Below are 23,385 nucleotides of genomic sequence, written 5' to 3' on the forward strand. Positions count from 1 at the left end.
TTGTAAAACAAGTTGTTGTAGATGTTTACTAATAAAGTCGTAAAAATTACAAGTCATCCCCGTTAATCCCGTCCAGTTATCTTGTGTTACAAGTAGGTTCACCACAATCGACGGGAATCTAACACTTACCTTTCCTCGAATCTTGTATCGACAGTCCGATGCATGCTGAAGCTGAAACCATAGGGCCATTGGCGCCTTTAACCATAACTAACTTTCTTAAAACGTTTACATTATAGGACAATATTAGAAAAAAAATACGTAGAAATAAACTAAGCAGTCTAACAGCGATTGGAATCTTAAAATTGGCCATAAACGGTCAAATTATTTGCTTTTCCAAACACCTTTTCTAGGTATGAGAAAATAATTTCCTATGTAAATAGTATGCAATCAAGTTATTTCAAGATTTTTCTTTAATGTTCTGCTCGCGTGATGTGCGCGACAAAGAAAGTTAAACTGATGTGAATTTTAAATGGCCAACAGTTTCATGCTGATTTTGGTAAAATATTGCATTAACTATACGGTTGACGTGTTAACTATTTCTTTTTAACAAATGAAAAGGAACAATCTCTGGACAATCAAACTGCTCCCTTTGAGCTTCTCATATGAAACATTCTGAATTTAAATATTATGATTAGAAGATGAGCGCGCTCAATCTAAAAATCTCAATTATAAACTGCGCCAAAAAAAGAAAGAAAAGGTAATCTATTATTTACGTACAAATACTCACAGGCCTCCAAAAGTATGAACAGTGATGCTGAATGCTGACCAGCCTGACTACTTTCTAACACAGTTTCCGTATTTGCGGATCTATCGCCCGTATTCACAAACATAACTATGAGGTCTCACAGTGCGCGTGGACGCACAGGGTGGCACACGAACCAATCACAGAGCTCTATTCAACGCTGTGCGTTAAAAAAACACTAACCCTCCTTCTGGCGCAGTCGTTTAAATACAAGTTATTAATAGTCCCGTTAAACCCCCGTGATAAGCTAAATATGCTTGTGTTACGAGTGGGTTCGCCACAATAGTCCAGAGCGGCGAGATTTTTTCTTTATCCACAAAGAGGAAGCTCTTGGCCTGTATCTCACCTGATGGTAAGTGACGATCAGGCCGAAGGTGGAAGCGAGCTTCACTCGGAATCCTCAACCACGGAGGAACTGGCTATCTTACCTATAACTGCCGGAACACAACAATGCTGTTAACATTGTTGTTATGGCAACAGACTTAGGTAAGATGGAGGTAGCTAGCCAGGCGGACTTAGAACAAGCCCTACCACCAACCAAACCGAACAGAAAAATCTGCTCCCACTGGGAATCGAATCCGGGATCTCTGCGTCTGAAGCAGGTAGTCTAACCACTAGACCACAGAGGCGGTTAATAAATGTTTGATTGAAGTTCGAACCCGCGTTCCTCGGATCTCGGTTCGGCCAGTTCGACACCAAAACCATTTATTGTCGCTTACCAAGCGATCGCAGAATGCTTCTCAAACATTTTGCAATGAAGTAACCAGGTTTTGACTTGTGGGAAGTCCATGTGAATTCATTTCGCATGCGCCAAGGACGCGCCACAAAAAAAAATGAATATAATATGACCTCCCTGATGTAATCAATAAACTCTCGATTATTATCACAGGATATCTATTGCAATGAGATACGATAAGCGTCCAAAATATTACATTATCTGTCATAATCATTTTGGTATATTTGATTTTTCTTTCTTTAATTATTTTTTAAACTTGCATCTTCTGGAGATGACGTACGGGAGTATCAAAGTAATAAATATTTTTAGTATTAATGAATTATTTGTTTACAATAATTCCTGGAATGTAATTAAGATAATAAAAACCTTCTGACCTGCACAACCTGCACTATCATTGGAGTCATGCGTTCGTTTTCTTTGTTTTTCTCACGAATAAAATAAATAAGTTAATGTCATCAATGCACAAACATTATAAACATATTATTATTTTCATCTTAGATTTTTGACCCAGACTGAGAGGTGTGAATGTAGTTTTTTTTATTGATACTAGAGCAAATAAGTATCTGATCGCTTAATTCTGTGAAGCTCTGTCATTTTGTCTAAGAGGGCTGCATCCCTCGGATTTTGGATGAAGTTTATTTATTTATTAAATTAAATTAAAAACCCATTTTGTCAGAAGTTTATATGTGTCTAAAACACCACTACATAGTTATCAAACACCATTTAGCAAAGCATATTATGTATACATGTGGAGTCTCTTTTCACGCCCTCTCTTAGCTAATGTAGATTAGCCCATTAGTAAACGCGTATCATCAGTTAGCCTTAACCCCTATGCTATTAGTGTTCTGAGTTCCAACAGCACATTTAACTTGTCAATGACGTAATTAACGTTTCAGTAAATCTATTGTTAGTTATTCGCGAGTCCATTGTTGACTGACTCGGTAAAAACTGTGTGGTAAGGCTGTCGCGTCCGATGGAGCGATACGAAGCACGCTAAACTGGCTTCTGAAATATTACATAATATCTTCAAATATAATTTCAAAATCAATAGTTTATTCAGTACATAGGCCCTTTCCGTGGCACTTACACACGTCCCAAATATAGCTTGCCCTACCAATTTTGTGCCTACCACCACTTCGGGACAACTATTACGTTGTCTCGAAGTGGTATGTAGGCTGGTGCTTAGAAGTAGTGGCGGAAGAAACTCAGTCACATTTGTCAGGCTCTTTTTCAATCAAATATAGAAATTTATAACATGCGAGCTAGACGTAAGTAAAATTATGACCCTTAGCAGAGCAATTTCAACTCAGTAATCATGTCTGATCGGTGCAAGTATATCCTCTCTCCTAAAATGCAGTGCCCGACAGGGTCCATAATATTGTATCTTACCTTACCAATAACTTCTTTTGTAACATTATGGAAGCAATAAACTATTGAGTATTGAGTATCAAATTACACACTAGAATTTACGATATTCTGGATTCAGTGCGACTTCTCAGAATACGGACTTAAATCTATACTTACGTTTTGAACTTCTATACGTCTTACATTATCTTTGACTTGTTTTTCGACCTCAAGACAATAATACTATTAAAATGTATTTACGGTTCAAAATACGGTATTTATTTACTTGACACACACGCACCACAAAAAGTGAACTGTGCAAAAACAAATTATCTCGGGTATGAATGCGTAATGCCCGGTTTCCTCCGCCGAAGCGGAGCGGAGAGGAGATGACGTGTGTTTGAATAACCAATCAGATTTCGTTCATCATCATTTCAGCCTAGGACGTCCACTGCTGAACATAGGCCTCCCCCAATGATTTCCACAATGGCCGGTTGGTGGCGGCCTGCATCCAGCGCCTTCCTGCTACCTTTATGAGGTCGTCGGTCCACCTTGTGTTTCGTTATTTCCACTTAACTCCTCAGCTCATCTTCAATTCGGAAATCTGATTGGGTTTTCAAACACATCTCTGCTCTCCGCTTTGGTAGAACCGGGCCTCAAACGCCATCTTTTTACACCAGTGCGAAGTCGGGGCTTATGACGTATGCCTTCCTTGTTTAGGGATTTTTAAAACGGGTCAACCTATCGGTATTAGCCAGTTTCAAAAATCCTTCTTTTAATGGCGGATGTACACGGGAAATTGGTCAAGAAGTAATAGTAATCTCTTCTCGTGTGCGTCACCTATACGTGTGAGGGCTAGCGCTTCGACTTGGACAATTTGACTCATAGTGTACATCCGCCATAATAACCAGCTAGTGCTAAATATACAAAACTCACGCCATAATCTTAGACACCCTGTATGGTTGGTTCCAGGGCAGTGTTGGCACCCTTCGGCCGGTCGCTGGGCATCAAGGATGTCAGGTCGAGGAAAGCTTCGAACAACCCGAAGCTGGAGGCTGCCTACCGGAGATCAGCCCAGCCAAGCCAGGTGAGAACAAAACACAACTTAAGGACTTAGCACACTTATCAACCCGGAAGAGGATCGTAACCGTATCAACTCGAGGCGGTCAGTATTCTTTGTATGAAACTCCATACTGCAACGCACACTTGCGCCGTAACATAAACGCCTCGCCTCGCAATGAGGGCTATCGTTTTTATACTTAACAGTTGGCACCCCTGGCGATTGACAGGACATTACTCTACAGTGGCGCCATCTTGATGAGTGCAAATGCGATAGTCCTCCTACCACTTTAGCGCTCACAAGTTGGTGCCACTGTCTTCGCCACTAGCAAGTGACATGACCTTACTCTACAGTGGCGCAAACTGGTGAGCACTAAAACGATAGGATAGCCCTCATTGACAGCGCGGGAAAGGCGATACGGTGTTGATCACTTTCCGAGTTGATAAATCTACTATGCCATTTAATTATACTAAAAAAATAAAACCGACTCCAAAAAAACCTACACTAAAACGTAGAAAAATAATTACTAATTACCTACTTATTTATTAGGACTAATTATTAATATTTATGTAGGTATACCATGATTGATACTTCTGGAGTCGGTGCCTAGATTATGAAACATGTAAAGTTTGCCTGCACCGACTCCAAAAGTATCAATCATGGTATACCTACATAAATATTAATAATTAGTCCTAATAAATAAGTAGGTAATTAGTAATTATTTTTCTACGTTTTAGTGTAGGTTTTTTTGGAGTCGGTTTTATTTTTTTTTATAAAATTTTACTTATTTCTTGCTTTTTAGTTAACTAATTATTACCTTGATGTTACCACTGAAGGTAGGCAGTACATTGAGACCAAAAAAAATTGGTTCATAATCGGCGGAGATATTGCGTATAAAAAAGTTCTTCCCCAATTTTCCACCCTTGGGGGTGAAATATTTTCTTCAAATTCGCATGAAACCACCCTTTTGATAATACCTATTCAACAAAAAAATAATCGTTCAAATTGGTTTATAATCGGCGGAGATATTGCGTATAAAAAAGTTCATCCCCAATTTTCCACCCTTGGGGGTTGTTTTTTTTATTATTAAATTTAAATGGGACCACCCTTGAGGTATTACCTATACGCCGAAAAAAGATTTGTTCAAATCGGTTCATAATTGGCGGAGTTATCGCGTAACAAACATAGAAAAAAAAAAAAAAAAAAAAACATACGGGTCGAATTGAGAACCTCCTCCTTTTTTGAAGTCGGTTGAAAAGATAAAAAAGAAGGAGAAGGAACTAGAGAGGAATGAAAGATTCCAAACCGCCCATGTTTGACCCATAAGCCAATAAAATTATGCGCTTTTCTACGAAACTCTTCAGCCCATCAAGACGTGTTGCATTTGACACTGGCCAAATGTGCAAACCGCACGAAGCCACAAAGAAAAAAAAAGTTTTATTGTTTCTTCTTATTAAAAAAAAAAGAAGAAACCAGGCTAAGGTCGCAAGCCATGCAGCCTAGTTTTTCGCGCTTTTTATTGTCGATCGAGACAACATTACTCTGTTTACGCTATGCATTTATTTAAAGAACCCTTTTTTACATACGTGTATTTTTGGACACGTTAATGCACACTATTGCACACTTAATAAAACTCGCACGAATCTTCAGCCGGTGTACCTACTACTTTACATAATAATGTAGTGTCAACTAATATTGTTTTGGAAAAAGTACCGTAGTAGGTCGTTCAATAGTGGGATAGTTTTAAAATTATAATAACATTAGATAGGTTTAATAACAATAGGCTCGGTTGATCGGTTCTGAATACCTACTTATCTCTTTTATTATTAAAATAACATTATTATGAGACAGGATTCAACTAAACGAGTTAAATATATTATGTACAGTCACCTTACGTAACTTTGAATTTCATGGTAACTTCGAACAGTAAAAAATTTATGCATTATGTAGGTAATACAGTGCATCCATTTATCAAAATTACCTGAATTTACATAAATTCAAAGTTACCCTGAAAAATGTAAATGACTTCGTTATTTTTGTTACTATTGTAATACTAATTCAGAAACGTAGTTTTTTTTTACGACTTTACTATTTAGTTACGCAAGCTATTAGTTATCATCATTAGTGTCCGACCGAAAATGGATGTGTGGCCGAAAACGAAACGGCTTCAATCTCATTTTCGGCGTTATCATACCATCACTGTCTTATTTCTGATATTCGATTCGGCCGAAGCCTCGGCTGGTTTTTGGCCGAATGTCCACTTTTTGGCCGAAAATGGCCGAAAACTAAACGAATATTCGGTCGGTCACTCTAGTTATCATCAACCGTAAGATTGATTGAGTGTTAAGTAGGCACTGTTGCCTACTGAAAAGCAGTCGTTGTGACATATATCCAACATGAAAACTAAATAAGTAACTTAACTAAACTCGTGATGAAATAAGTATGTAAATTATGTCTAGAGAAGACAATACATAAAGAAATAACAGTATACATATACCACCGTTAATTTTATGTAAGAATTACTTGTAAATATGCAAGAAGAAGAGTAAAATTTGCATGCTCAAATATTTATAAATATTCTTTGTTTCATCTTAAATTTTAATTTCCAATTGTAAGTAAATAAAGAGATTTAACTTTGTACAGTTAGCGGCAAATAGTACGTGACACCTAATTTACAACCCTCAAGGTTCGGCCAAACCAACGCGATCACACGCGATCAGCCGGCGTGCAGCGATGGCGACCAGACTAAGGGTTCGGACAAACCAACGCGATCACACCGCGATCAGCCGGCGTGCAGCGATGGCGACCAGACCTAAATGCATTGATCGCCATCGCTGCACGCAGGTTGATCGCGTTGGTTTGGCCGAACCTTTAAATGCATTGATCGCCATCGCTGCACGCCGGCTGATCGCGTGTGATCGCGTTGGTTTGGCCGAACCTTTATATTTTCAGTTGTATTGTAACAAAGACATGTTGCGAACTTTTTGGCTACTTTGGGTGTCACGAACTATGTATTTGACGCTGACTACGATAGTACGGAAGTAGTAGGAAACCTATATGAGGTTACGAACAAGCTCTATTTTAGCTAGTTTTACAATCACCAAATACTCGTATGCATAATACCTATTAATTGACGTACAGTCGACCGCACATCAGAATATGCATTTTCATTGCAAACCAGCACCTGTTTCCAACCACTTAAGATACTAATTTCCAGTTTCATGCGCTGTGGTCTGTACTCATTTGATAAATCAGTGATAAAACACGTGAGCGGTGCGGTGTTTATTGTTTATTATCAGGAAGTAATTTCTTTTTAGATAACGATCGTTTCAAGGTAATTACTTAATTGATTAATGAGTGAGTAGTGAATAATTGTAATATTATTCGCTTCGTCACTTTCTCACCATTCGCGTTTGTTTCATATGAGTCACCATCTTGAGATATTGATCGAGTTTGGTATGCTAGACTGAAGCTATTATTGTTTTAATTATTCACTCATAGACTGGGTCAAAAAACTTAAATGTTTCGGTATAGAGCATGACCCCTAGACTAGGTGACTTCGTGATAGAATACAAAATCGTGCGAAGTAACTACTAGGCACATAGCATGCAGAACTGACTGCTGATAAATCAGCAAGGTTCTGGAAATGGGACCACTTACCGGCAAGCGCAACGTATGACGTCCACCCACAAGGTGAACTGAAGACCTTATACATAAAGGTTGCAAAAAAGCGCTGGACGCAGGACGCTTCTAACCGGCTAATCTGAAAATCGTATGCTGGAAATCAATCCTGTGCCTGATGATGAAATGATGATGATATTGTTGTAATTGTCATAGATTCTCTACCAACAAACGCAGCGTGACCTTATAAAGGTTGTAGGAAGGCGCTGAAACAGGCCACTTCTAACCGGCCATAAATTATGGGAGGAGCCTATGTTCAACAGTGGACAAATGATACAGTTTTGGGGACCATACCACCTTGCTGTCCCACCACTGCTGTACAGCCAGGATCTACAGCTTGGCTTGGCTTGAAAGATACTGTACGTGCTAAACGCGCTTACCAATTAATGAAACTAGACCCTTCATAGGCCGATCCGGCGAGCAAGACAAAGCGAAGAGCTCCAAGTGAAGTGCAAGCGAGATAGATAGGGAGTCAAAAAGCGGCGTTGACGCGCCGAATCAAGATAGTGACTGTGCATGCACCTAATTTAGAAAGCCCACTTGCGAGACGCTAGTGCCGTTTCTTCCCTTTTGGCAGTAATGATAGAACCCATGAAAAACAATTAAATTTTTGTTCCCCAGTTCCCGGAGCTGGCCAAACAGACTGATCTCTCCGAGCGTCAAGTCGAGAGATGGTTCCGCCGCCGCCGCAACCAGGACAAACCTTCCACCCTGGTGAAGTTCTGCGAGAACTCCTGGAAGGTCATCTTCTACGTGTCCAGCTTCAGCTTTGGAGCCTACGTACTGTGGGACAAGCCTTGGTTGTGGGACATCGACCAGTGTTACATCGGGTACCCGCACCATGTAAGTATTATTTTTAGTTTGTCACAACACTAGCTGAACCGGCAACTCTTGGAGGGTCGTCTTCTAAGTGTCCAGCTTCAGCTTCGGCGCCTACGTGCTGTGGGACAAGCCCTGGTTGTGGGACATCGACCAGTGTTACATCGGATACCCACACCATGTGAGTACCATTTCTAGTTTGTCACAACACTAGCTGACCCGGGAACTCCTGGGAGGTCGTCTTCTAAATGTCCAGTTTCAGTTTTGGAGCGTACGTGCTGTGGGACAAGCCCTGGTTGTGGGACATCGACCAGTGTTACATCGGATACCCACACCATGTGAGTACCATTTCTAGTTTGTCACAACACTAGCTGACCCGGCAACTCCTGGTCATTTTCTACGTCTAGCTTCAGTTTTGGTGCCTACGTGCTGTGGGACAAGCCCTGGTTGTGGGACATCGACCAGTGTTACATCGGGTACCCGCACCATGTAAGTATCATTTTTAGTTTGTCACAACAATAGCTGACCCGGCAACTCTTGGAGGGTCGTCTTCTAAGTGTCCAGCTTCAGTTATGGAGCGTACGTGCTGTGGGACAAGCCTTGGTTGTGGGACATCGACCAGTGTTACATTGGATACCCACACCATGTGAGTACCATTTCTAGTTTGTCACAACACTAGTTGACCCGGCAACTCCTGAAAGGTCATCTTCTACGTGTCCAGCTTCAGCTTTGGAGCCTACGTGCTGTGGGACAAGCCTTGGTTGTGGGACATCGACCAGTGTTACATCGGATACCCACACCATGTGAGTACCATTTCTAGTTTGTCACAACACTAGCTGACCCGGCAACTCCTGGGAGGTCGTCTTCTAAATGTCCAGTTTCAGTTTCGGTGCCTACGTGCTGTGGGACAAGCCCTGGTTGTGGGACATCGACCAGTGTTACATCGGATACCCACACCATGTGAGTACCATTTCTAGTTTGTCACAACACTAGCTGACCCGGCAACTCCTGGTCATCTTCTACGTCTAGCTTCAGTTTCGGCGCCTACGTGCTGTGGGATAAGCCCTGGCTGTGGGACATCGACCAGTGTTACATCGGATACCCACACCATGTAAGTATCATTTCTAGTTTGTCACAACACTAGCTGACCCGGCAACTCCTGGAAGGTCGTCTTCTAAGTGTCCAGCTTCAGTTTTGAGGCGTACGTGCTCTGTGACAAGCCCTGGTTGTGGGACATCGACCAGTGCCATGTGAGTACCATCATTTCTAGTATGTCAACACACTAAACTCTTATTTCTGCAAGTAGGCCTTTAAAAAGCACTTTTAGACGTCCTAGTATTAACCCTACCACTGCTTCGGGACAATAAATGGGCCAGTGCTGAGAAGAAGCAGCGCAAGAAACTGTCACTATTTTTTTATCCAAAAAGAGGAAGACCTTGGCCTGCTCACTTGATGGAAAGTGATGATCAGGCCGAAGGTAGAAGCGAGCTTCTCCTGGAATCCTCAACCACAGAGGAACTGGCTATCTTACCTCCAACAGCCGGAACACAACAATGCTGTTAACATTGTTTTTATGGCGACAGATTTAGATAAAATGATAAAATTACTTAGAACAAACTTTACCTCCAACTAAACAGAACAGAAAAATCTGCCCCACTGGGTATCGAACCCGGGACTTCTGGGTCTGAAGTATTTTTTCAATCGAAAAAGGATACTGCCTTAGGTGGGATCGTATAACTACTCGTTCTCACTATTTAAGCCAAGATCTACAGCTTGACCGTCAATAAAAACCCAACCGGAGAATATGGAATCATGGGATGAATGAAACAATATTTATTTTCGCTGTTAAAATCTTAAAACAAAGATTATGGTCTTCGTTAGTCTTATAATCTTAAGTACCTCTAATTTCAAACACCTTTATGTTAACAACTGCCCATAAAAAGTTATTACAAACACATCCATTTTTATTAATAAACCAGCATACAAAATGTAACCATAAACCCGTGTTCAAGCAGTAAAACCAAGTAAAGCCAAAGCAATTTGTTAATATGTTGCACCGAACGTAAGCCCCGATTGAAGCGAGATTAGCTCGTGCATTGTTTATAAGGTTTCCGCCGAAGTCGGAAATGCATGTTACTAAAATAATAGTTCAAGGATTTCAAACACGAAAGCTAAATTGGAAAATGGAGGAAAGTAGGTATAGTTACAGTAATTATAGCAATGTATCGTTTGTTAGCTCGACGGCGGATCAAACGTAACGTTAACGTGCAATGCAATCGCACTTTAACTTGCGAGGAATTGAGGCGATTGGAAAATGAGATTTGTTTTACAAAAGATTATTAGTAACTAGCGGCCGCCCGCGACTTCGTACGCGTGGATCCCATTTTACCCCCTTAGGGGTGGAGTTTCGTAAAATCCTTTCTTAGCGGATGCCTACGTCATAACATCTACCTGCATGCCAAATTTCAGCCCGATCCGTCCAGTGATTTGGGCTGTGCGTTGATAGATCATCTTTGAGTTATAATATTTAGATTTATTTTTATAACAAAATCACGAATAGTCCCGTTAGCCCCTCGTACTAAGCTAAATACGTCTTATCGCATGAAATTATAGCAAACACTCTTAAAAAACAAAACAGTTAAACTTATGTCTGTTAATAAAAACATCAACGTCGTAAATATTCAGCATTAAAATCTATTTTTAAGTCTGACGAGCCATATTAACACAATTTTAATTGCTATATCTTTATTAATATCATTACTTTCCACTATTTTGTGCAATACTTACTCTTTCATTTACATTAATATTGTATTAGATTGGTCTAGTATTATTTAATGTAGAATATGTAAACAAACGGATTATTTTATTAGTAGTATAAATATTTCGTTTTTTTTTTGTGTTAAATGAACACCTTCAGTTCATGATTATTTACTTATCACCTGGGCTGGTGTGAAAAAGAGAACGCCAAGTGATTACAGTTCGAAGTTCAGTTAATTAAATTACGAAAAATATCTTATAAAACATACAGCGTGACACTGATAACCTTTCTTGAAGTGTCATTTCCAGTGATCCATCCCGTCTAGCACAAACAAAATAGATACATAGTTTATTTCCGCATAATCTATATCTATACTAATATTATAAATACGGAAGTAACTCTGTCTGCCTGTCTTGCTTTCACGCCTAAACCACTGAACCGATTTTAAATAAATTTGACATAGATATAGTTTGAGTCTCGGGAAAGGACATAGGATAGTTTTTATCCCGGTTTTTGAAACAGGGACGCGCGCGACAAAGTTTTTCTGTGACAGGTAAAATTCCACGCGGGCAAAGCCGTGGGCGGAAAGCTAGTATTATTATACAACAAGTCGCAATTCTCCCCGTGGATGTCGTAAAGGAGGACCCACCTCTCGTTCCCACCTTTGCAACTCCTGTGTAGCCGGGATCTACAGCTTGACCGCCAATAACCCAACCCAACCAGTGAAGGTTCAGTTTGTTCCCGGAGAAAGTTGAACTGTCATTTGACCCGCAACGAAATTAATCAGAAGAATTAATCCGAATATTTCCTAAGTCTAGCTCAAACTAACATAATCTTGCTAAGCTCTTCTTAGTGATGATTATAAAGACCTAAATGCCATCTGAGATAGCACGTTTACATAATTTAAAATTTTTGCCAACAAATCATTTGGTTGATAAGGATAGTAATATAGTATGATAGTAGAATTTAAGCTTCTTCTTAATAATCAGCTTCATAAATTATAAAGATTATGATTGTCAATTAAAGGTGACACATTCTTATGTGGTTTTTATGTATACGAACTTATTTTTCTTTCCGTTTGCGGTTTAACTGTTAGCTTTTATTTCTATTGTTTTTAACTTTTTACCTGATCGCGCTAGAAGGATTTGTCACTATTATGAGTATGAATATACTTTTTTAAATATTCTAATAAGATACTATTCATAATCGCGATGTTGAGCTAGCTTGTCGCCTGTCGCTCGTTTGACGTTAAGGTTTGGATACACCCTGTACATCCCTATAATGGAGTAGTAGATTGATATCAATTAGTAATTCCACTAAAGCCAAACTTAAAAAAAAACACTTAATCTTAGAAGTAAATAGATGGTCGCTCCACCTAAGGGCTACAGCAGACATGATACTTTTATTTAGCATCGGCGATCGGCGATTTTTCGACTGTATCGTTGCTGTGCCTCTAGCACGAAAAACTTTCGACTGCGTATTCGAATCGCCATCAAAATATTTAGTATGAAAACTTAAACAGCGCCCCTGTGAACATGACCTGAAGTGAACTCAGTATGAGAAATGGTAGAACTAAACAAATATTGACAGTCGAGATCATCACATTATCGTTAAATTCGAAGGCTGGGTATCGAATTTTGTGGAATACGCAAACGATTCGAAGTTTTCGTGCTAGTTATACTGAATCACGTTTTGGCGACTCTCTGCGCTTGATCGACTCAATCGCCGCGTTCGACCTGCCTAAATTGGTCAATTAAATGCAATGTTTTATTTCCAGGGCGTAACCAACGACGTGTGGTGGTACTACACGATATCTTCAGCGTTCTACTGGTCGCTTATGATCTCTCAGTTCTGGGACGTGCGCCGCAAGGACTTCTGGCAGATGTTCGTCCACCACGTGGCCACCATCGCTCTGCTGTCCTTCAGCTGGGTCTGCAACCTGCACAGGATCGGGACCTTGGTGCTGTGGTGCCATGACCTGCCGGATATATTTGTTGAGGTATGTTAAGCTTATAGCGATATAAGCCTTTATTAAGGTGCAGATTCCATTGACGGAGCTGTCAGTTGAATATATTTAAACCAGGTTGAAGTTTTGGAGACAATGCATCTGGGTTGGTCTTGGACAGATGTTGGTCAAAACTTGACCGTACGTCCATTACCCACACTGTGTAGGTTTTTTGTACACATGGTCGAGACAAATGACGAACGTGGCTCTGTTATGTTTCCCCATAAGTTGGTTACTATGTTGGACCTTGCAATTTGTAACCAAAATATATCCAAGTAAAATGACGCGTTTTACTCGCGCGATTCGGAAGTGCATGTTTACAGAATGTATGAGCCTCAAGTATCTCACAATCACGCGAGTAAAAACGGGTCATCTGGACAAGCTCATACGCCCAGATTGTTTAGACATGTGTTTCTACAATTGGGTATTTGACACCATTTCCCAATAATTCTAAAGCACAACTTTTTTAAAAAGACACTTCTTTCTGGTCTTAAAACTTAATTAATTTTTAATTACCTGTAAATTACGATTTTTGGTTGCATTATAATTGAAAAAAGTATTTTCATTGAGTTGATAAAATTGTGACGTCACATGCTAGTATTGCCGTACAAAATCTATGGGCGAGTGTCGTTTTGACAGTTTTAAAAAGTACGTCAATTGATTGGTGGTGTCAAATACCCTATTGTTCGCGTAACACTATTGCGTACGCAGCGTACATTCAGCGTTTTCGCAGCGCGTATTCATTAAATAGAAATATCTATTGACACACTAGTTAAAATAAACAACAACAACACAACAGTAATAACAACTATTGCTGAGACACTTGTGACATATAACGTTACATTAGGCCAATAGACTCCCGCTCAGCATTTATCTTGACATGCTCGTAAGGGCATGTCTAGAAGCTGGTCTTCTTTTGTTACTTGTTTACTTGTGAGGTGATTCATCAATATTTGTTTATCTTTCCGCAGTCGGTGAAGGCGGCCAAGTACGCGAAATATCAGAAGTTGTGCGACGCGCTGTTCCTCGTGCTCATCGTGTCGTGGCTCGCCACGCGCGTCGGCATCTTCCCCTTCTACATCATCCGCAGGTAACTTAATACCGCGATCTAATCTACACACAGCGCCATCTAGTGTTTGAACGAAGTCTTAATGCTCATGGCAACCACGCTCGCGCCCCCGACATAAAGATGTGCGGCGGGAGTATTGAACGCAACTGATGTCTACCAGGGCCCCAAGTCTGCTATTTTTAATTGAATGACATGCTATTGTTATTCAATTGATATTCAATTACGACTCCATTACGATTGAGACAAATTTGGTATTCTGCTAAAACTTGTATACAATATCAATGGAGTCGTAGTGTAATTGTAATGCAATCGTAATCGAATAGATAATGGTGTTGCCATTAAAATCCTTTCAAAATCTACCAAGGGACAAAATGAGTGAATGAACTATTCTTTTGTTTTAAATATACGTTTTTTTATTTTCTGTGATTCAATTACAACGTAAACTAATTAAAATGAAGTGGTTTGTCGATACAAATTGATCTAAAGTCATTAAAAACCATTTATTTCTAACACATTGGCTGTAATTACTTAGGACAAAGTCAATAATTAAAAAAGCATCTGTCAACTGACATGTCAATGTTATGAAAATCATCAAATTTATTTAGGCCAATTTCAATTTTGGTTTGAATTTAATGATATTTTGAATGAAAATCACAATTTTAAACCAGTAGGTATAAGCACAATTACTTTTTTATGTCTGAAGTAATCTGTAAAAGTGTATAAGTGTGTATTCAACAATCTAATATGTTGATTTTAATGTGTAATGAATGCTTCATACGCAGGATGTTATGTTCAGAATCACATAAATCTTAATTAAATAAAGGCAAAAACAACCACTTGATACAAATATTACATTTAATAACAATAGTATAAAATTCGTCTAATAAATCACATTGTTGTAACACCTATATGTACCTACCTACTTAGACACTTATATTACTATTATGGAAGCAATAAGCTTATTGAGTATTAAGAATAGAAATAGATTCAAATATTAATTGGATACCACACATAGATTGCTAATAGACTGACTCAAAATTCACAAGGAGTTCAAAAACTGCACGGATCTAATAACTGCTACCAGTGTCTACTATGCCTGCTTATGCTAATGCTTGGCTAAACTATGGGATAATTCTTTGGGGTAATAGTACCTACAGAAGTTAATCAATTTTATATTATAAAAAAGATGCAATAGAATTTGTTAACATCACAGATATATGGACAGTCGCAGATCTCATTTCATGAGACTTAATATTCTGACACTTGCCTCAATGTAGCCTAATGTAGGAATGTTTTAGTGTAAATTTGTTAGAAAAAATCTTCATTAAATAAGCTCAAGAAAATGATTTGTATTCTCAAGAAAGAAAGTCAAAGTCAAAATTTCTTTATTTGTTTAGAATTAAACTACTAGAAAGAAAGAGAGAAAGAACTAATTAATAGTACTTACAAATCGTCAAATATTTTTCTCTTGAGGAGCCTCTACATGTCTCATAATCTTTTTACCCTACCAGCGCTTCAAGATCAACATTTGGCAAGTTCTGAGAAGAAGTGCCGCAACAAACTCAGTCACCACTGTCTGCCAGTTAATATAAATAAATAGAAATAACAATCAATAGTAGGTACATTTGATTCAGGAGCAGTTCGCACTGAATTTACCATGCATTCTTGTATGGTGTATCTTATAAGAATGCGTATACAAAATTGATTGGTAGGTATATTAAACAAGGTAGTGACATGATAGTATCTAGACTTACAGATTAATATACTTAAATACTAGTAGAAATTACTAGCATACATAAATTTTAATAAACCTAAGACACAGCGATAGGATAGCCAAACCTTTTACAAAATTACATCTGGTACGCTCAGGCACAGTCATATCACCATGTCAATTTAAAAGTGTTTATTATGATACTGAAAGAAACAAAAAGAAAAAACAAATATTAAAGAAGATAATTTATATTTTGTTAGAAAATTAAAAGAATGACTTAAATAAATCTTTATATTATACCTACCTATTAAATAATTTTATGATCTCAATAATTTTAAAAGATAATTAGCAATTGTATTCAAATATTTAAGATAAATAGTGTAGCTACCTATAATAAATTAATTATTTAGATGTTGTTATACTTACATGGCTCATGTTTCCGGGATTGTATTGTATTTAAGACCTAATTTTATGTACCAACCAACATGATGCAATAAAACATTATGACTATGACTTTATAAGTCACATAATTATACATAAGGGGGAGGCCTATGTTCAACAGTGGATGTCTGAAATGATGATGATGAAGTCATATTATAAGATACAACCGTAATATTAAGGTAGGTAATTATGTCCCTTTCTGTTATAATATTGTTCCTCATGTATGACCAGGCTCAGGATATTGAGTAGTGCCATATGAGTGCCTTCTATGCAGCCTACACTCCAGGAATCCAAAATCTATAGAACCTATTAACATCAAGTAATAACGTAGGTATTTCCAACACCAAACAATAAAAGTATGTAAGAAATGATGACACAGAACTGACGGCCGATGGGGCAGTAAGGTTTTGAAGTGAAGGCCAGGTACTGAAAGTTGCAGTGTAAGACAAGGTGGAGCGACGACCTCGTAAAGGCAGCAGGCAGGCGCTGGGTGCAGGCTGCTACTGACTGGTCATTATGGAAATCATGGGGCCTCTCCCAATGATTTCCTTTCCTATGTTCAACAGTGATGTTGATGATGATCTCCGTCAGGACCCTCACTTCCGCCTTTCCGAGTCGCAATGTTTTTACAAATGTTCCGATTCAGGTAAATCTTGATTTAGGGCATCTACCGATCCATCTTCGATACTTATCGGGTATAAGTCAAAGCTAAAATGCGTAAACATGCCACTGATGTTCTCATAATTAATTTTAAACGAAACACGAACACAGAAATCGTAAGTAACACCACAGAAACACCTATTGTTGCTCAATCGTACTCTAATAGCAAAATTGCCATTGAGAGTTCATTGGACCAAATGTCAAACAAACGTCAAATAATAGTAGAATACCATTTTAACCCACAATCGATTTACGATTGTAACACGATTGAAGAGCAGACTACCAAATAGTCCAATGGCAGTTCAATGGAATGCCATTGGAAAATCATTGGTCTTTTTTTATTAGCAGAATACCAATAGTGTCAAATAATTCTATTGAGATTCGATTACGATTCAATTGAGCCATTTGTAAATTAGCGGACTTGGGGCCCTGGGATGTTATGGATATGTAGTTTCGGTTATGGATACGGTTACGGATATAGGAATAATATTATACCGGTTACGGTTATGGATGTTTTTTTATTTCGCATATCCGAAAGTTTCGGTTACCGTTACGGATATCCATAACATCCCTGATGTCTACACACATTTTGATTTACACGGGCCCATGGCTTCACTCGCCTCCACTCTGTAATATGCCTAACCTTGGAGGTTACACAGCAGAATATAAGAGTCAGATTTGAGGAACGCTGGTTCAAAACCCGCTGCGCCGCTGGACTATTGTTTTAAAGCCACACGTAACACATGCATATTTAGCTTACCACGAAGGGTTAACGGGACTAACTGATATTATTATCTTAAAACTAAAAAAAAGAGATAAAATTAATAAAAACATAAATAAACATTTCAAAAAGGGCTGTCTACATTCCACTTCTCGATTCCTAATGATGATGATGATGGATTTTCTGTTGTATTGCTGCTGTTAACAGCACAGCGTAACCCAACTGAACTGTGGGAGTAGCTTAATCCAGCAGTATCTAGCATTAGCTTGAAACGAATTCTCTTAACACCATCGCTATCATTCCAGCGTTGTCCCTCGCGCTGGAGCTAGCAAAATATTTTCGTAACCTTGGAGTATAATATACCCGGGTATGATATACACCCGTTTTCCACCAAAACTCCAAGATGTGGAAACCCGGTCTTGTTGTAGTCCCAGCACTTTGTTCCCTGTGTTAGCATTCAATAAGAGACCTGTTGTTGGGAAGCCAACAACGCTCGGGAGGAGACGTGCGGGCGGCGTACGATGACTAAACGTCACCTCGGGCCGACAGCGTCATCATCGGCGGCGCTCGGCTCACACACTCGCCTTGGGACACCACCGTCGACGACGGCTCGCACACTCACAGCGGGCGCGCGTCGCACAGTCGCGACAGCAATATAATTACGCGCGAGCGATAAGGATGGGTAGCTTGGGGTCATTGGACAAAATTCTACGTGCTCGCAGACCAGACTATCCTTCATTTCAGCCAAATGACGTCCACTGCTGGACAAAGGCCTCCCCCAAGGTTTTCCATAATGAACGGTCCTGCGCTGTCCGCATCCAGGCTCTTCCCGCGACCTTTACCAGATCGTCGGTCCACCTAGTAGGAGGCCTGCCCACGCTACGTCTTCCAGCCCGTGGTCGCCACTCGAGAACTTTCCTGCCCCAACGGCCATCGTCTCTACGAGCTATGTGCCCCGCCCACTGCCACTTGATTTTAGCAATTCTGCGAGCTATGTCGGTGATCGAATCAGAAATGAGGAGATCCGCAGGAGAACCAAAGACCAGACTATACCAAAACATTATTTTAACCCAGTTACTATCGTTCCAGCACGTTGATCCGCGCGCCGCAGCTGGTGCCGATGTTCCCGGCGTACTACATCTTCAACACGCTGCTGGTGCTGCTGCAGCTGCTGCACGTGGTGTGGACGTGGCTCATCCTGCTCATGGCCTACAACACCATCAAGGCCGGACAGGTGGGTAGAATAAATAAATAATAATAAATAAATCTTTGGACAATTTCACACAGCGCCAGCTAGCCCCAAAGTAAGCAACTTAATGCTTGTGTTATGGGTGCTAGCTTAACGGATATACTACTTATATACTTTTTTTTTTAAATACATACATATTATACATAGTCACACCCAGACCCGTCACAGAAATTAAAATTCATCATTTCAATTTCTGCCCGGCCGGGAATCGAACCCGGGACCTTTCGGCATAGTAGTCCATTCTGAACCACTACACCAAACGACACGAATAGAATATAATAGGTTTATTGACACAATAAAAAAAAGAAACAAGACAGAAAAAAAAACAACAAAAACACATACATAGGCTATTAAAACAAAGAGGTAAAGGTGAGAAAAAAGCTCAGCATTTATCGTGACATGCTCAAAAGGGCAAGTCACGAAGCTGGTCTTCCGCGGAAGCCCTTGCTTTTTGCGCATCCCTTACAGAAGACACCTACTAAAAATAATGTAACCGTAATTATAATAACAGTAAAAGTGCGATATCAACGGCCGGTTGAGCTTGACACTAATGTCAAGAGCCCCCGCTAAAATACTTGTTCCCAATGAGTCACACTCAAACGAGAAACCCTATAGGAGGATTTGGTTCCAACGAGACACAATTTCAACGGGACACATTTTCAATCAGACACATTCCCACGTGGACACATCAATTATTGTATCATCAGTTAAATGTTTTAATGAAAAAAATAAAATGTGTTAATTGTCATGGGTATGTATTCGTCTGCCGTTTGGTGTAGTGGTTCAGAACGGACTACTCCCAAGTAGCATTTTACTCCATTTAAGAGTTCAATAGTCGTTCACATGTACTCCACAAGCTGTGTATGTCAGCTGTATACGAGCTGTATAGCTTGCTATAATGCTTTTATAGAACCAGTTTGGGCACAAATTAGACAGCCTTAAGTTCACTATGGCTGTACATTAGCAGTATAATAGCATTATAATAGCAGTTTAAGTAGTAACATCGTACTTAAGGCTGACTTACGGCACTATATGGGACGCAGTGTGAACCATACAACGTACGTGAGGATAATAAAGAGTAACAAGTGGCTAAATGCACAGCTTTCAAAGTTATAAAGTCCGACAAAAGTACTCCAATGCTACCTAAAGTTCACGTGTGTCTTAAATTATTTCCACATTTTAATATTAGTTTGGTATTTTTGTACGTGAGTGCCAAGAGGGAAACAACTCGGGCGGATAATCATTTATGCAAATAATAACACGGGTTTTTAATACTTAATAATGTTAATGCCATTGGGAATGCAACTTTATCGTGAAATGTATACATATTTACAGCTAAAATATTTACGCGCCTCTGTAAAAACGCGATATTCATTTTAAAATATTTGAAACTGGCTGAGAGGAAATCTACAATTTTCAGTTTTTGATATTGGATTGGCATTATAATTATATTACGGTAATTAATTATAACATGAAACCAAAACTCAATCGCTCTATCTGCGAATTTTGTGATAAATCTGCATTAATTTTGGAGATTTATTTGGTAAATAACTGCACCTAAGTTAAATTATATTGTAACTGTATGTTTCCCAAAAATAAATAAATAAATAAATAAATAAATAAATAAATATTTTAGGTTATGTAGAAAAAATGGTGGAAATGAAATACGGCTATGTGAACTGTTATAACTCCAATTTAGTGCGGTGAGCGTATATTAGGTTCACATGTGTTCTGTTAGAATGCTGTTATCTATATGAACTTCCACATTTGTACCACTACAGCGCTAATGTCTATAAATCTATTCTAATGTGAACTTATGTACAGCTTTAAGATGTACCTAGTTCAGGACAATTGTGTATCTTTAATTCTTTCAAATACTGAAATTTTAGAGATCCGCAATAAAAATTATTAATGTCCGTTAAATCGCCTAGCCCAGGTACTAATAGTCAAGTATGAATACCTAAAGCATCAGACGGTAGTGTTCCCGGTTTAAATTCGTTTATTATGCTTGACAATTTATTCAAAGCGGAATGAGGAATACGATTTTCAATAGCCCATGTTCTTATTTTTTTTGCGAAAGGTTAAATAATTGTCCAAATCAAAATGGTATTCACTATCACTAGAACTGCAATCATCACACTCTGATATCTGTATATTTTGAAGGGAAATTTCAGGTTCAGGCATAATATTTTCCTCTGCATCATGTACAGAACCACCATGAACAACTAAAAACAGGCTTGGGGAAATGTGTAATAGAATATCACATTCATGTTCAGCTTAAAGCAAATAAGAGTAGTACTTGTGGACAAATAAACTGCTATTGATGTTAATGGACAACACATATAGTCCTTTTAACAGCCTACAGTGTACATGCGAACCATTGAAACACTTTTGTACAGATAGTAAAAAAAGGTTATTTTAATTATCACAAACAAGTCCTATTACAGCTACTAGCTGTATAACAGTCTAAAACAAGTAAACATAACAGCCTTTGGCTTTATAAATGACCACGTGTGTTCTATTAAAATGCTAGCTCTATAACATCGTACAAGTAGGCCGTTAAACAGCGGTTGCCGTATCTCTACCCTCCTATAATGCTCTTAGTGAGATGGCTGACTAAAGGATAGTTGTTAGAGTATTATAACACCAACAATCGTATAAAAGTATAACTCTACACTAGTCTACACTCCTATAAGTCCCTTAGACAGGTATAGGTGTAATTAATTGCAATAATGCAGCTTATATATCACGAGTGAACTGTACTAATGCTTTAAGTACACATTGGAACTAAATGTGAACTCTTAAATGGAGTAAAATGCTACTTGGGCTGTGCCGAGAGGTCCCAGGTTCGATTCTCGGCCAGGCAGAAATTGAAATGATGCATTTTAATTTCTGTGACCGGTCTGGGTGTTAGACTATATACTTATAATAAATCTGTAGAGAAGTCAATTCTGTACATGAAATATATTTTCAAAATAACTATCAGGGGGTGATTACTGATGCCAAAAATGCAATCAGTAAATTTGTTGTCTGTCTGTCTGTATGTTCCTTATAGAAACAAAAACTACTCGACGGATTTTAACGAAACTTGGTACAATTATTTTTCATACTCCTGGGCAGGTTATAGTATACTTAGGAGTATCCCACGGGAACGGGAATTAGCGGGAAAATCCTTTTGTATGAAAAATCTAAACCGCTTAAGTTAGACGCTTAAAATTTGGCATGCAGGTACCTTAGTAAACTTAAAGCTTAGTTACAACAGGATATTGCAAAATTAGAGTTAGCGGGAAAAAACATTTGTATGAAAAAATCTAAACCACATAAGATAGATGAAGGGGATAATAAAACGGGATCCACGCGTACGAAGTCGCGGGCGGCCGCTAGTCTTTCCATAATTATCTATGTGCGGAAACGTCACAAAATCTGAATTTTAGCTGACCTCCTAACCCCTCATAAAAGCCAAGGTAAATTCTATTGATTGGTCTATAATATGTTATGTTATGTTTAGGTTATTTTATTGATTTAAGGAAAGTACGCGAAAATGCTTATTTCTGTTTAATTTTGTTTTTAATTGTAATAAAATATAGTTATTTTAATGTTCATATTTTTCATTTCACTTTCATTTATTCGACTGACTGTATTGTGTCAGTTTGCAACTGTGTCCACGTGGGAATGTGTCTGATTGAAAATGTGTCTCGTTGAAATTGTGTCCCGTTGAAACTAAATCTATAGCATAATCTAAATATATAAAAGGAGAAACTGACTGACTGACTGACAGATCAACCGCACAGCCTAAACGGCTAAACGTAGGCACTTGAAATTTGGCAGGGACGTATTTTAGGTACCATAGAGGTGCACTAAGAAAGGAATTCCCGAAATTCCCACGATAACGGAAATTAGCGGGAAAATCCTTTTGTATGAAAAATCTAAACCGCTTAAGTTAGACGCTTGAAATTTGGCATGCAGGTACCTTAGTAAACTCAAAGCTTAGTTACAACAGGATATTGCAAAATTCCCACGGGAACGGGAGTTAGCGGGAAAAAACATTTGTATGAAAAAATCTAAACCGCGTAAGATAGATGAAGGGGGTAAAACGGGATCTACGCGTACGAAGTCGCGGGCGGCCGCTAGTAGGCTATAATTTATGACGATATACAAACTAAACTTCAATAAATAAATAAGACGAGAGAAATATTTACAAAAAAGCGCCATCTATAAACATTGCTTTTGACGTTCGTAAATATTCATGCGGACGACGAAGCCGTGCAACATCATCTATCAAGCGCTGTTCAAACTACTGCTTTTGACGTTCGTAAATAATAATGAAATTTTAATAAATAGAGTTTTATGCATTTGAACCAATGGTACAATTGGTTAAAACGGGGTCCA

The 23,385-nt window shown here is 38.8% G+C and overlaps 1 protein-coding gene across 2 annotated transcripts in view; it reads left to right on the top strand.

The window, feature by feature from the left end:
• Positions 1-23,385, top strand: part of LOC135082122 (ceramide synthase 5-like) — a 240,778-nt gene that overhangs the window by 4,612 nt on the left and 212,781 nt on the right. For both annotated transcript variants that reach the window (XR_010259352.1, XM_063976873.1), the window contains exons 2-6: positions 3,795-3,909; positions 8,185-8,406; positions 12,918-13,139; positions 14,117-14,235; positions 18,837-18,981. Coding sequence is in view for 1 of the 2 variants with exons in the window: in XM_063976873.1 (XP_063832943.1) it covers positions 3,795-3,909; positions 8,185-8,406; positions 12,918-13,139; positions 14,117-14,235; positions 18,837-18,981 (823 nt within the window). In the remaining variant the exon portion in view is untranslated. The remainder of the gene's footprint in view (positions 1-3,794; positions 3,910-8,184; positions 8,407-12,917; positions 13,140-14,116; positions 14,236-18,836; positions 18,982-23,385) is intronic.

The sequence above is a fragment of the Ostrinia nubilalis genome, chromosome 21, assembly GCF_963855985.1.
Source record: "Ostrinia nubilalis chromosome 21, ilOstNubi1.1, whole genome shotgun sequence".
NCBI lineage: Eukaryota > Metazoa > Arthropoda > Insecta > Lepidoptera > Crambidae > Ostrinia > Ostrinia nubilalis.